The sequence below is a fragment of the Geosmithia morbida genome (genome assembly GCF_012550715.1).
Source record: "Geosmithia morbida isolate 1262 chromosome Unknown scaffold_9, whole genome shotgun sequence".
In the NCBI taxonomy this organism is placed as follows: domain Eukaryota; kingdom Fungi; phylum Ascomycota; class Sordariomycetes; order Hypocreales; family Bionectriaceae; genus Geosmithia; species Geosmithia morbida.
The window spans coordinates 93,398-106,491 of record NW_023336196.1 but is presented as its reverse complement, the minus strand read 5'-3'; the positions used below and the strand labels follow the sequence as shown (position 1 = coordinate 106,491).

The following is a 13,094-nucleotide window of genomic DNA, read 5'->3' as shown; positions in this document are numbered from 1 at the left end:
TCCTCTTTCCTTTCCGTTCTTCTCTTCTTCTTCTTCTTCTTCTTCTTCTCGGACTTTCTTTTTCTTATCTTTTCACCGTGGGACAGTAATTATCATAAGGTCCATTCGGCTGGTCATAGACGAACTTTTTTTTTTTTTTTTTTTTTTACACTGGAGTCCCACTGCCAGAAATCCACCCACCCACTATCCGCACTAGTCCTGGAGACCCCCCACTAGCAGATGATGACATAATACGCATCTACAGGCAGCTGTCACGTGACGAGCTTACGGACAATAAATGGTGAGAAGACGAAAAAAAACAGTTTGTCCCATCGCCGAAGACGGAAGGGGTACCGACTGCTCGTCTTGATTGGATCGGGCCAACGTGTCAACTCGAAACGGGCATCTGTTCGTACCTGTTATCTACCTTTTATCATTCAACGGATTATCATTGGAGATGAAAGAAATAGTAATATACTATCGATATGGAAAATATGGAAAATATGGGTTTTACATTGCACATGACCCAGAGTACAGAACAGCAATAATCTGCACTTGACAATATTACCTCCCAGGATGGTGGTGCCGCGTTGGAAATGAGAGACGACGGTTCTGTTGCCTTGGCGCGTCATGGCCGCGTCGTGGTCATTAGGCGTTGACCGGGGTGTAGAGATATAGAGCATGATACGGTGTCATGATGATTGAATGCTCTGTATCGCTTGTATCAGAGTTGCGACGGGAGGTTATGATATGGTGAGATGTACAGATTACGGAGTCTTGCTCTCTCCATCTTTCCTTCCTCCTCTTCTCCCTCCCCTTCTCTGTATGAGCTCAGTGGTTATTTGCATTACCGATGATGACATTACCGCTATGAGATACAGCAGATATTTATATTCGGTACATGTAATACTTCTGCTCTCAGCACTCAGCACCCAAACTAGAGAAATCGCGTCAACCCAGCTATCGGATACGTGCACGACAAGAAACCCCTTTAATCCACTAGCGCCCCGATTATCCCAAGCCCGAAAAGTTTTTCCCAGCCATGTCGCACACCGTTAGCTGCATGACTGCGACTCGTCCGATTCTGCCCTGCTCCCTCATAAATACCACGGCACCTCGCACGGCCTAAAATGATTCAACCGAGTTTTTGACGTTGCCCGCCCCTTTTTCCTCCGCTCCTCGCTCTCACCGCATACAAGGTACAAGGCTACAGCAAGGTAAAAAGGTACATAGCCCTGCGCCCTGCAGACCCGCTATTGGGCAAGTACCACCTTCCCTACAGTATCATTTCTCTGCATCTCCCTGTCCGACCCTCCTCCACTCTGTCCTCTCTCTTTTTTTACCCCCCTCCTCACATTCTTCCCTCTTTTTTATTTTTAATCCTCTTTTTATTTTTCTCCCTTCCAAATTCGGAACTCACCATTTTCCGAGCCGCGTTTTCCCAACCGCGCCACGCACCAACCAAACCCTCTCCCCTTCGTGTGTCAGATCAACCAACCACAACACTCCAAGCCACACGGCCTTTTCGCGCGACTCCTAATCCTCACTTTCCTCTCTCTTGACTCCAAAAAAGGAAGGGAAAAGGAAGAGGTTCTCAGACAAATCATCAACACTACCTCACCAGCCACTTTTTCTTTTCTTTTTTGGGTGCCTGATCACTTTTCCTTTTCCTCTCATTTGCTCAAATAACAGTCTCCCACCTTCGCCCCCCCCCGCCTTCTTCTCTCTTCCTCTACCGCAACGCGCGCGTGCATCTCGTCGCACGTTCGCTTGACCCGCTTTGCGACGCGACTCCAGCGCATTCGTCACAACCCGCGTCTTCCGCCCTCCCCACCATCCACACACGCCTCCATCGCATCGCATCGCATCACCTCGACGTCGCATTTGATGTCGCGGCGCGATACATAGTTTTCTGTACTGCATCTGCTGCGCTCCCCTTGCGACTGGGAATTATGGCTTCTCCTGTGCCGGAGGCCGCGGCCCCGGCTGTCGACCCAAAGCCTCTCGAGGGGACACCCTCAACGGACCTCAGGTCCCAGCTCAACGGGTAAGCCCCTCCTCCACGCTTTCTTTTGCGCTCCATCTAGTCATCGTGCGAGCGTTCTGCGCCCCTGCACCCCCTTGTCTGTCATGGCCGTTGATATGCTAATACGATCTTCTCAACCTGAAGCCATACGCCTGAGCCTACGTCCGAAGCACCAAAGACGGGTGCTGTCAACGGAGCGGGCGATATGGAGGAGAGGAACACCCCTACCAATGGCGTAGACAAGGAGTCTACGCCTGCGGTCGATACCAAAAAGACCGAATCGGCTGAGAAGCCCACCCCCAGCGCATCCGAGAAGGAGAAGTCTGCCGAGGCGCAACCGCCTACGGAGACGTCCAAGACCGAGGAACCAAAGGATGTCGAGATGGGTGACACGGATGCGAGCGAGAAGTTCAAGCCCGTTAAGACCGAGTCCGAGTCCGAGCCCGCGCCATCTAAGCCTGACGAGTCGAAGCCCGACGACGCAGCCTCTGCTGCCCCGTCGGCAGCCGATACAAAGGAGATCACCAAGGAGGAAACCAAGGGAGAGGCCGAGGAAGACAGCGAGGAGACGTCTGCTGCGCCCGCCGAGAAGACGACCGAAACCCCGGCCAGATCCGACGAGAAGCCTGTGACGGACGTCGATGTCCAGCCAGCCAGCCTCTCCCAGCTCGCTATAGAGTCGACAGAGAAGGGCTCTTCCCCCATCGACGTGTCCATGACGGACGCGCCCAGCTCCAAGCTGTCGCGCGAGAGGGAGGAAGACGCCACCGAGGAGCCTGCGTCGAAACGAGCGAGGACGGAGCCCAACGAGGACGAGCAGATCGCAGACAGCATCACCGCTGCCGTGCCAACTCCTCCTACCCCCCCGACTGCCTCGGACAAGCTCGTCTCGCCTGCCGACATCAACTTCGACCACTTCCCCAAGTGGAACGACGCCACGTTCAATGCCAAGGTCATCCAGCCCTTTCAGCTGCGCGATCTGCGCAAATCCATGGCTCGCGTCAAGAAGACCAAGAATGGGTACCACTTCCGCGACTCAGTCCAGAAGCTCTGGCCCGCCTTGTGGGATAAGTACTCAGCAAGCGTGGAGAAGCCGATGGACCTGGGCGAAATTGACCGGAACCTGCGCGACAAGAACTACCAGACCTTTGGCCACGTCAGGAGGGACCTGGTGCTCATGGCTGAGAATTCCAAGAGCTTCAACGGCGTCGATCACCCCATGACGCTGGCCGCCAAGGCCGCCATCAAGTCTGTGTGGGACGACGTAATGGGTATCCCTGACGAAGAGCCCGTCAAGGCGAAGCCCCCTCCCAAGCAGAACCGCGTGCGCGAGCCCAGGGCCGCCCCCGCGAAGCCCGAGATCACTGGTCGGGCGGAGGTAGCCCCCGGCGGCACCGACGGACCTGCGGCGCCCAAGCCTGCCTCGTCCGCACCTCGCAAGTCGTCCGTGGCCGACGCAGACCGGCCTAAGCGCACCGTTCGCGCCCCCAAGCCCAAGGACATCGACTACTCGAAGCCGTCGCGTAAGAAGCTCAAGCCCGAACTACAATTCTGCGACGAGGTGCTGTCGGAACTCATGAGGGACAAGTACAACCACCTCAACAAGTGGTTCAACGACCCTGTGGACGCCGAAGGCCTGGGCATCCCGCACTACTACTCCATCATCACACACCCCATGGACTTCGGCAAGGTGCACAAGATGCTGCACAGCGGGGATATCGGCAGCCTCAAGGAGTTTGACAAGAACATCCAGCTCGTCTTCTCCAACTGTTACAAGTTCAACGGCCCTCCGGACCCGGCGACGGTGTCCGGGCTGGCCAAGCAGCTCGAGGACATCTACAACGCACAGATGAAGAACAAGGAATCCTGGCTCTCCAAGCACGCCAAGGCCAACCCTCCCCCTTCGACGTCGGTCGGTAGCGACGATGACGACGATCAAGACGAGGACGAGGACGAGGATGCTGGCAGCGCCACAGTGGGGCCCGACCCGTCGCGCGAGGTCAAGGACCTGGAGGCCAGGCTGCGCGAAGAGATGGACAAGCAGGCCAACCTCTTTGCGGCAGAGGAGCCCAACCAGAGCATGATCCAGATCCAGCAGGGAATCGTCAACATGGTGCAGCAGGCGCTCCTGCAGGCCAAGCAGAAGCTCAACGAGTACAAGCAGAAGAACGGTGGCCTCGTCGGCGCCGGCAACAAGTCGAAGAAGTCTAAGTCTGGCAACTCTGGCGGCAGCAAATCCAAGTCTTCTGGTGGCGGGGGTGGCTCGGGAGCCTCACGCAAACCAGGAGGAGCAGCTGCTGGATCATCGACCAAGAAGGCCACCGGCGGCGGCGGCCAGAAGAAGAAGAAGAACCTGTCTGCCACAGACAAGGATAACATCGCCAACGCCATCAATGATCTGGAGTACCCTCATCTGGACAAGGCGATCGACATCATCAAGCGTGATACTGGACAGATGGTAAGCACTCTCGACCTCGACAAGGATGAAGAAGCATGAGGAGAAGAAGAAGAGTAAGAGGAGACTGACGTGTCAATAGGAGAGCGAGGATGGAGAGCTTGAGCTCGATATCGACCAGCTGAGCCACGAGGCCCTTCTTAAGCTGTGGGACCTGTGCAAAAAGGTCCTCCCCGGCTTCGGCAAGGACCCGGCAGCAGCGGCGGCGGCGGCGAACTCACCCGAGGCGACGCGGGGAGGTGGGCCCTCATCGAAGCAGCCCAAGACGGCGGCCAGGCCTAAGAAGAACAAGCCCATGAGCGCGCAGGAGCAAGAGGCGAGGATTGCACAGCTACGTGAGATTCGCGAGCTGTACAAGCCTGGTCAGGAGCCTACGGACGAAGGACATCACAGTCACGGTCGCCACGCACCGCAGGAGACGTCTGCCGCCATGGATGATTCAAGCGATGATTCATCAGAGGAGGAGTGAGATGACATACTCTCGGCCTCTTTTTTTTGTTCCTCTTCCCCGGCCTGCCTACCCCGGCAGAAAGAGACGGAAGAGAGAAAAAGAACGGTGTGTGTATGAGTACTACGTTGGAGTTTTCAGGAGGTTCCTTTTTTTTTCCCCTCTTCTTTTTTCGTCCCTTACATCTTTTCCTTCCATCACTTTTTTTTCTTATAATGTTTGTAGCCCTCTTTTCTTTTTTTCTTGCTCTTGGGCTTTCACGTCTTTGACAAGTATGGATACGGAAAAGGGAGGGTCAGCTGTGGATGATCAAAGCGTTTTCTATATGCTGGTGTTTGGTTTGTTCAAGATTCCTTTTTTTTCCCCCTCCTTTTCTACTCCTTGGTTCGTTTTTGCATGATGTTCTTTCTCTTGACTCCGCTCTTGGGTCTTTTTTTTTTAATCTAATTCCGTTCTGTTGCGCACACAAGAAAAGGAAAAAATTGTTCCCAACTTTTTCTTTTCTGTGTTATTATGCTCCGCCTTTTCCTCTGAGGAAGAAGAGAGGGATAAGGGGAGGAGAAGGAGAGGGAGAAGAGTATCTGGTCTGGCTTGCAGTGGGCGCCTGTTTACTAGATTCGAGATTCAAAGTAGATAGTATCTAAAATCTTTCTGCCATGTTTGACATGTGTACGCGGGGGAGAGAGAAGTATGTGGAGGCGCAAAGTGAAGTGTTGTCCTTTTTTTTTTTTAAAAAAAAAAAAAGAGTTTGCAGTATGGAGCGTGCATATGAAAGAGTCTGGTGTGAATGTTGAATGTTGAAGGAGTGAGATTTGATGTGGATGAAGATGATGACTACAATCCCAGAGGTCCAACAGCCATGGGCAGATTCCTCCTCAACCTCGAGCATATGGCCAGATAGGCCTCCTCGCCCTCCGTCTCGGGCGTGACGTGACCGTGCCGGATCATGAAGTCGATCATGACGGCGCAGACGTTCGGCTTGAACTCGCCGGCCTCCATGCGGGTGCGGATCTCGTCCAGGCCCATGAGCTCCAGGGCCTCGACCTCGCCGTCGTAGCCGAGCTCGGGCCTGACGGCGGGACTCTTGCTCCCGCTCTCGTCGCCTCCGGCCTGGCCTCCGGCCCGGCCGTCTTCGCGGGACCCGGTCAAGACGTCCATGTCCATGTCGTAGACGTAGAGGATCTCGGCGTGGAAGAGGCCGGACCCGGCATTCCTGTTGGCCAGGGTGACGACGCCGGCGGGCCTGGCGGCCTCGCGGACGGCCTCGGGCCGCAGGGAGACCTCCTCCAACGACTCCGCCAGGATGCAGTCCCACGGCGAGTCGGCGGCCTTGACGCCCCCGGCCACCGTGCTGTCCAGCTTGCCCGGGTGGGCGAACAGGCTGCGGCTCCGACGGGCCACCCAGACCTTGAGCTCCGCCCGGTCCCCATCCCCGCGCCTGGTATAGCAGGTCATGTGCGCGCCCCTGGTGGCTATGCCGAACAGCGACCCGGCGAAGCGCTCGACCTGGGCCGGCGGGCTCTCATCACCACCGCCGCCGCCGTCGGGCCGGACGCGAGCCCCGGGGAGGCGGAAGGGTTCGCTGTGCATCCCGTTCAGTATGGGAAACGTGTCGTTGGCGATGGCGTCGTCCACCACGTGCTGCAGGGTGGAGTTGATGTGCTCCGCTGCCGAGACGCCGGGAGGTGGCTCGGCCAGCGTGACGGTGCGGTCCGTCTCGGACACCGTCACCCCGCCGCCGTCGGACGGCCATGCCATCCGCGACAAGGTGGTCGGGTGGATGTAGCCGTGTGGGCGGGGGTCGGAGGGCGACAGGAATAGACGGTAGTATGGGTAGTGGTTGGTGGCAAAGTCAAGCGGGACGCTGCGATGGTGTAAGTCTGTGGGGAGGGGTCCTTCATTCTTGGGGGGTTCTGTTGTTGTTGTTGACATTGTGTCTTTATTGTCAAGTAAACTTTGACTTACTTGTCCACCAGGGTGATGAGATCGAGGAGCTTGGACATGATGGGGGTGGTGTGAGATTGAGTTGTTCAATCTGACAAGTCGTCTTCATGTGGTAAGCAAGACAGAATGAAGAATCGTCGTGTTGGTGAGAGATGAGATCAAGGGTCTGAGGAAAAAGGAGGGGGGGGAGGGGGCCCCTTGCCCCGTTTATTTATTCTCCCCATGTAAGACGTTTGGTGTCGACCACAGATCGATCCAACCATTTGAGAAACGTCATCCGAGATATTGATTTGCATTCTTCTTCTTTCTTTCTTTCTTTTTTTTTTGAGAAAAGAAAAGAGGATCAGATTTCATTGCTCGTTTCGTCATCTCATCGTCTTATTTCCCTTTTTCCGTTTTCTTTCTTTTTATATTCTACAAATGTTATATACATGCCTGGGCATCGTCGTCCAGATATACTTGACTCGTATCCTACCTAGACACACACACCTTACGCACCTACCTCATCACCCATGGCCTCGAGTGTATTCTCCAGCACGGCACGGCACCTGGCCCTGTAATCCAGAGCCAGCCTCTGATTTGCCGTCAGGGCCTCCTCGTCACCGGCGGCGACCTCGACCTCGGTCTCGTCCAGCCTCTCGAGCTCCTGCATGACCTTGTGCTGTATGATAGCCACGGTGTGCTCCATGTGCGCATACTCCTGGGAGTCCGGGTCGAGGCGGCCCGAGAAGAGGCATTCGCGGAGGTGGCGCTCGTCGGCGGGGGGGTCGCTGGTCGTGGTGGAGCGGAGGGTGCAGAAGATGTCCCACACCATGTCGGGCTGGACGTGGCGGAAAGCGCCGACGACCTCTCTCTCCCCGGACCCGGTCCCGGACCCGGTCCCGGACCGGTCCAGACCGGGGATGTCGAGCTGGCTCCTGTGGTGGCCGAGCACGGAGCTGCGGTGGGCCATGGGTCGGCGCGAGATGTAGTACTCCTCCGAGGCGGCGGGCTCGGTCGTCCGCTTGCGCACGTGTATGTAGTCGTTGTGCAGGTCGTCGGTGAGGGGGAGCATGAAGCCGTAGCCGAGGAGGAGCTCGGCGTTGGTCTTGATGCTGTAGTTGTTGAAGACCTGGTGCCCAGGTTCGAAGTCGCGGCCCACGCGCAGCTCGCAATTTACCCTCCTAGGGGGGGGGGATGAGGAGGAGGAGGAGGAGGAGGAGGGAGGAGGTCGAGCCTGGCTCCCCTCTCTCTGCTGCTGCGGTCTGAGCTCCCACCTGACCTCGGCCGTCATGTCGTGGTTGCCAATGTCGAACAGGGGGAGCAGGACGGAGAAGTCGTCCATCGACACGCCGTCGGGCAGACGTCCCCCCCCGGCGAGGACCAGGCTAGGCCTGAAGCTGCGGCTGGAGAAGATGCAGTACGCCCAGCGGTACAGGTCGACGGTTATGGCCCGGTCCATCTCGTCCCCGTACGTGCCGAGCAGGTGGGTCGCGTCGGAGTACTCGGCCGCCACGTCGGCGCGGATCTTGTCCAGCCCGATCTCGACGTTGGTGCCCTCGAGGAGCTCGGCGTCGTCGGCTGGCCAGAAGGTCGGGAGGTTCCAGAGCTCCACGTCCCCCGGTTGCGGGAGGCTCTGGATGTACGGCCACCAGAATGACGAGCGCCCGGCGAGGTACTGCTTGGCCAGGAAGAGGCGTCCCACCACGTGCGGCTTCGCGCGCGACACGATCTCCCGGCTGAGCGGCACTGGCCGTCGCGGAACCCCCTCTTCATCACCGTCGGTCTCTTTGGGCGATGACGGCGACGGCGCCTCGACGGCCGCCTCGACGGCATCCAGGTACGACAGCGATAGCTCCGTCGGCAGGCTGACGATGGTCTCCCATGCCGGTAGCGTCGACCGACGGGACGGCTTGACGCCAAAGGACAGGCCCGTGACCGGGTCAAGGTATATCCCCACGTCCGGGTGGAGGTGTCCCCCGTGTTGTCTTACCCAGTTGATGAGTGTGGCGAGCTGGTCTATCATGGTGTTTTGGGGGAATGGAGAGGGAGAGAGGGGGTGAGAGAGACGGTGTGTGCGTGCGTGCGTGTGCGTGCGTGCGTGCCAACTTGTCAGATGTTGAAAGTTGTGGTGGGAGAGGATGAATGGAGGAGGAAGGGTGAGAAGAAATGAGGGGTGGGTGCTCTGTCCTGCCTGGCTTCAAATCTCTTCGCACCCCCACCATCTTCAACACATTCCCCCCTCCCCCCTCTCCCCCTCTCCCGACCGTGGCAGCGCAGGAGTTATGATGGTTCGGTTGTGTACCGATGTACGAGGAGCCTGTGGAGAGAAGAAGAGAAGAGAAAAATAACCACACAATCAATGGAAATATCTGAGCCGCGTCGAGCGCCCAGGGATGCCGTCATGGGCCACTACATCCCTGTCGATTTTGTTTCTGGGGTCAGCCAACAATAGCAGATACCCTCGTTCTCCGTCTTACCTGTTACCAGTATCCCGTATGACCACTCTCTGGTCGCTCATGTTGTTATGCATATTCTCGCTGGCTTCTTGTCTGCTACGAGTACAGCTCAGGGCAAGCAGCTTCGTCTTCCCCGCCGCTGCATGTAATACCTGTCCAGACCGTATCATTATCATTGATCGGTCCCGGCTGGCCATGCAGATGATCTTACTAGTTAGATGAGCATCATGAGATATATATATATGTATGTATGTATGTATGTATGTATTACCCATATCTAGCTCCCTACATTCGATGCCCTCACTTACACCCTTCCCTGGTCCCTGTATTATATATGTATCAGTAGTCTGCAACAGTTGCTCATCGAAGCCGTATACTTGGTTTTCCTTTCCTTCTTTTTCTTCTGAAAGACAATCGCGTACACTTCTCCCCGCCAAATATGCATATCCAATACTTCCAACCAGGGTAGACAATGCCATCCTCCCCTCGCCCGATACCATATGGGACTCTTGAGAAGTTTTATGAAGATGGACAGGCATGCAGAATAGACAGGTATGCAGAATAGACAGACATGCAGAATAGACAGTCAGACAATCAGACAACACCCCATGGCTAGTGAAATTCAGCCTCAACCCTCCCATACCGCACCCCGTCAACCTTGAGCTCGAATCCCAGCCCGGCACTGTCGACAATCATCTCGAGCGTAAAGTCCAGGTTGTCAAACTCGACCCCTCGCGTCGTCGTCAAGCGGGTGAACAGGCTCCGGGGCACGGCGTTCAGGTCCGTCGTCAGCGTGCAGACGTGCATCAGGTCCCGCGTGTACGCCGCCGGGGGTTCGTCCGCTTCGCAGGCGATCAGGTCGTCCGTCACGACGAGGGACTGACCCGGTCGGAAGTTGCGGGTATAGTGGAAGGCGATCGGTGACGAGGGTGATAGGGATTCGCCCTGGATCCGTCAGCTTCTCTTCTCTTCTCTCTTCTTCTCCTCTCTCCTGCTCCTCTCCTCTTCCATCGCCCCTTCTTTCAAGATTCAGGATTCGAAATTCGAGAAGAGAGAAATCAAGGGGGTGAGGAGAAGGGAGAACCCCCGGGGGGGGGGGGGGGGGGGGGGGGGGGGGGGGGGGGGGGGGGCGGCGGCACCTGTCCATACCTTGGCAATGTGCCACTGCATCCGATCAGACACCATCCACCTCTCCCACAGTGGTGACCAGTACCGCTCACTGACGGAGTGCTTGCCCTCGTCGTACACGGTGGCGTACGAGGTGCCGTAGTGCATGCGCGACTTGCGCGAGATGACCATGTTGCCCTCCAACCCGCGCAGCACGGCGCCGCGCACCACCGCCGTCCAGGCGTACACCGGCTGCATCACCTCGATCGACCCGCCCTCCTGGTGCGCGCCCGCGCCCGAGTGGGTCGGCCTCTCGCTGTAGGGCGGGGGCGCCGCGCTGGTGGTGAAGTGCGCCTTCAGCCGGCGGTACAGGTAGTCGCTCTGGCCGAAGCCGCCGACGAGCACGATGCCCGACACCACGCCGCCCTTGGCCCGGAGGCCGTCGACCTGGCCCTGCACCAGGTCCGTCACCTCCTTCACCACGGGTTCGAACATGTCCTTGATCTCGCCGGCCGTCATGACCAGGAATCCAGAGTCTAACCCTGCTTCTTCGTCGTCGGGCAGACCGGGGAAGCTGGTTATCGTCAGAGTCGCTTCTCTTCTCCTTCTTCTTCTTCTCTTTTCTGTTGCAAGAGGGGGGGTTGTAAAGAAAAAAAGAAAAGAAAAAAACAAGGACTCACGGTATGTTGACCTCTTGATGCTCGTCCTCGTTAAAGTTCCGCTTGACAAACTCCTCAAAGTACCGCAGTCCCATCTGCCACGTCTTCCCCTTCTTCAGCTTCATCTCGTCGAATCTCGTCTTCCCGATACGATTCCGCACATGCTCTTCGAATCTGTAGTTGAGAAAAGCACTTCCGCAGAGTCCCCCCGTACCCACGGCCGACTCCTCCACCCTCAGAGGTTTGAGGGACATGATCTTGTAGGCGATCAGGCTACACAGAAGTCAGGTGCACCCGAGAAATCAGCAATCTTGTCACCACCACCACCACTATCCTGTGCGAAAATATTTTCTTCTTCTTCTTCTCCATCACACTCTCCAGGAGAAATGATGTGAAAGAAAAAAGAAGACAAATCAAAAAAAGAAGAAGAGGAGGAAAACTCACTCGACCGTACCACCCCCGGCATCGCAGACGACAAAGTTATCCCCTACGCTGAGATGGTTCGGCTGTATAGCCTTGAGCGTGTAGACGGCGGCGGCCTCCGGCTCGCTGATCATCTGAATCTCGGAGCGGCTCCCCATGCCCGCCCTCTCGGCCGCCCTGAGCGTCGTGTTCTTGGCCGCGTCGCTCCACACGGCCGGGCAGGTGAGGACGTACTCGACGCGCGTCGAGGCCATGAACGACTCGCCGTATCGGCGCGTCAGCGTGTCCGTCGTGTGCCGGTACACCTGCGTCAGGTAGTCGCTCACGGCGTCGACGACGTTCTTGTTGAAGCGCTTCAGCTGCGCCGCCGTCTCCAGCGGGCTCACGTAGAAGGGCAGCTTCTGCGACCGATCCAGGAAGAGCTTGATGCACCGGAGACGGGACTCTTCCGGCCTGAACTGGAAGCCCCATTTCACCGCCGGAGGGGTGGCGTCTGCGCTGCTGCTGCTGTTGTCCTCTGCGTCTTCCTGGGTATTGCCGTTGCCGTTGCTGCTGGTGCTGCTGGTGGCGGCAGAGGTGGTCGTGGTGGTGGCGGTGCTCCCAGGAAAGTGATACGCTATCTCGGTCGGTACCTTGTCTGATGTGATGCCGTTTCCGCCGGGCCATGTCTTGATGATCTCGACATCGTCTGGTGTGGATGTGTATACGGCGGCGACTCTGAAGTGTTTCTGTAAGCTTTCCGCTCGTTTCCCACGTCTGTCTCTTTTTCTGTTCCATCTTCTCTTCCAGTCCTCTTTTGTTTTTCTCGCCTGCTTCTGGCTTCTGGCTCCTGCTTCTGACCTCTGGCCTCTTCCGAAAAAGAAAAAAGACGTACTCACCCGGAATATGTCGTCCCAAAATCTACCCCGACAATCAACCTATCACTCATGGCGGCATTCTCCCTGGCCGGCTCCCTGACCGGCCCATCGATGGCCTCCGTCGAGCTGAGAGGGGGAGAGTACGTGCTCCCTCGACCCGCGGCGGCGGCCGTATTACCTGACGGGCTGATCTCAGAAGTGATGGCCGTACCTGACGGGTTACTTCCGGCAGCAGCACTGGCGGTAGTGGTGGTGGTGGTGGTGGTGGTGGTGCTGTAGTAATTCCGACTTGCCTGATTTCGACGGCTGGTTGTTGACGATGTGTCTGGTGTTGTGCGGAGGGGTAGATTGAACGTCATGGCTGTCCTCGATGTGTGCGTAGTATCTACTCTTTCTCTTTCTTTCTCTTTCTTTCCCTTTCTCTCACTTTCTCTCTCTCTCTCTCTCTCTCTTTTCTCTAGTCCCTGGTCCTTATCATGACGTTATTTTCTCTCTATATCCTGATTAGATCCTTGATGAGAATCCCCCTATCCGTACCCCTGCCTGTGTCTCCCTTTCCCTTTATTTCTTCCCCGCTCCTCGAGTCCTTGTTTTGGTTTGTTTTTGTTTTTGGTCTCGCGTAATTGATGAGTTCTGCGTGAAGAGTGCTGCGTGATGAGTGAGCAAGTGTTGTTTGGTGAGTGAGTGGTGCGTAGAATGCGATGCAGACCGGGAATTGCGGGGTCGACGAATAATTTTCTTTTTTTTAAAAAAAAAAA

At 56.7% G+C, this 13,094-nt stretch overlaps 4 protein-coding genes across 4 annotated transcripts; 1 reads left to right on the top strand and 3 right to left on the bottom strand.

Moving 5' to 3' along the window:
* Nucleotides 1-1,931: 1,931 nt before the first annotated feature.
* GMORB2_7572 (bromodomain-containing factor 1) lies at nucleotides 1,932-4,929 on the top strand (the record flags this gene model as incomplete). The annotated part of the gene is made up of 3 exons (XM_035469537.1): nucleotides 1,932-2,026; nucleotides 2,150-4,463; nucleotides 4,543-4,929. 3 exons carry the CDS (start codon nucleotides 1,932-1,934, stop codon nucleotides 4,927-4,929), a joined length of 2,796 nt encoding a protein of 931 aa, XP_035320631.1.
* Nucleotides 4,930-5,742: 813 nt separating this feature from the next.
* GMORB2_7571 (NUDIX domain) lies at nucleotides 5,743-6,911 on the bottom strand (the record flags this gene model as incomplete). Its single annotated transcript, XM_035469536.1, has 2 exons — nucleotides 5,743-6,772; nucleotides 6,874-6,911. 2 exons carry the CDS (start codon nucleotides 6,909-6,911, stop codon nucleotides 5,743-5,745), a joined length of 1,068 nt encoding a protein of 355 aa, XP_035320630.1.
* Nucleotides 6,912-7,342: 431 nt separating this feature from the next.
* Nucleotides 7,343-8,857, bottom strand: GMORB2_7570 (set domain protein; the record flags this gene model as incomplete). Its single annotated transcript, XM_035469535.1, has 2 exons — nucleotides 7,343-8,015; nucleotides 8,109-8,857. 2 exons carry the CDS (start codon nucleotides 8,855-8,857, stop codon nucleotides 7,343-7,345), a joined length of 1,422 nt encoding a protein of 473 aa, XP_035320629.1.
* Nucleotides 8,858-9,902: 1,045 nt separating this feature from the next.
* GMORB2_7569 (Molecular chaperone DnaK (HSP70)) lies at nucleotides 9,903-12,695 on the bottom strand (the record flags this gene model as incomplete). The annotated part of the gene is made up of 5 exons (XM_035469534.1): nucleotides 9,903-10,235; nucleotides 10,440-10,971; nucleotides 11,078-11,329; nucleotides 11,501-12,196; nucleotides 12,358-12,695. 5 exons carry the CDS (start codon nucleotides 12,693-12,695, stop codon nucleotides 9,903-9,905), a joined length of 2,151 nt encoding a protein of 716 aa, XP_035320628.1.
* Nucleotides 12,696-13,094: the final 399 nt, after the last annotated feature.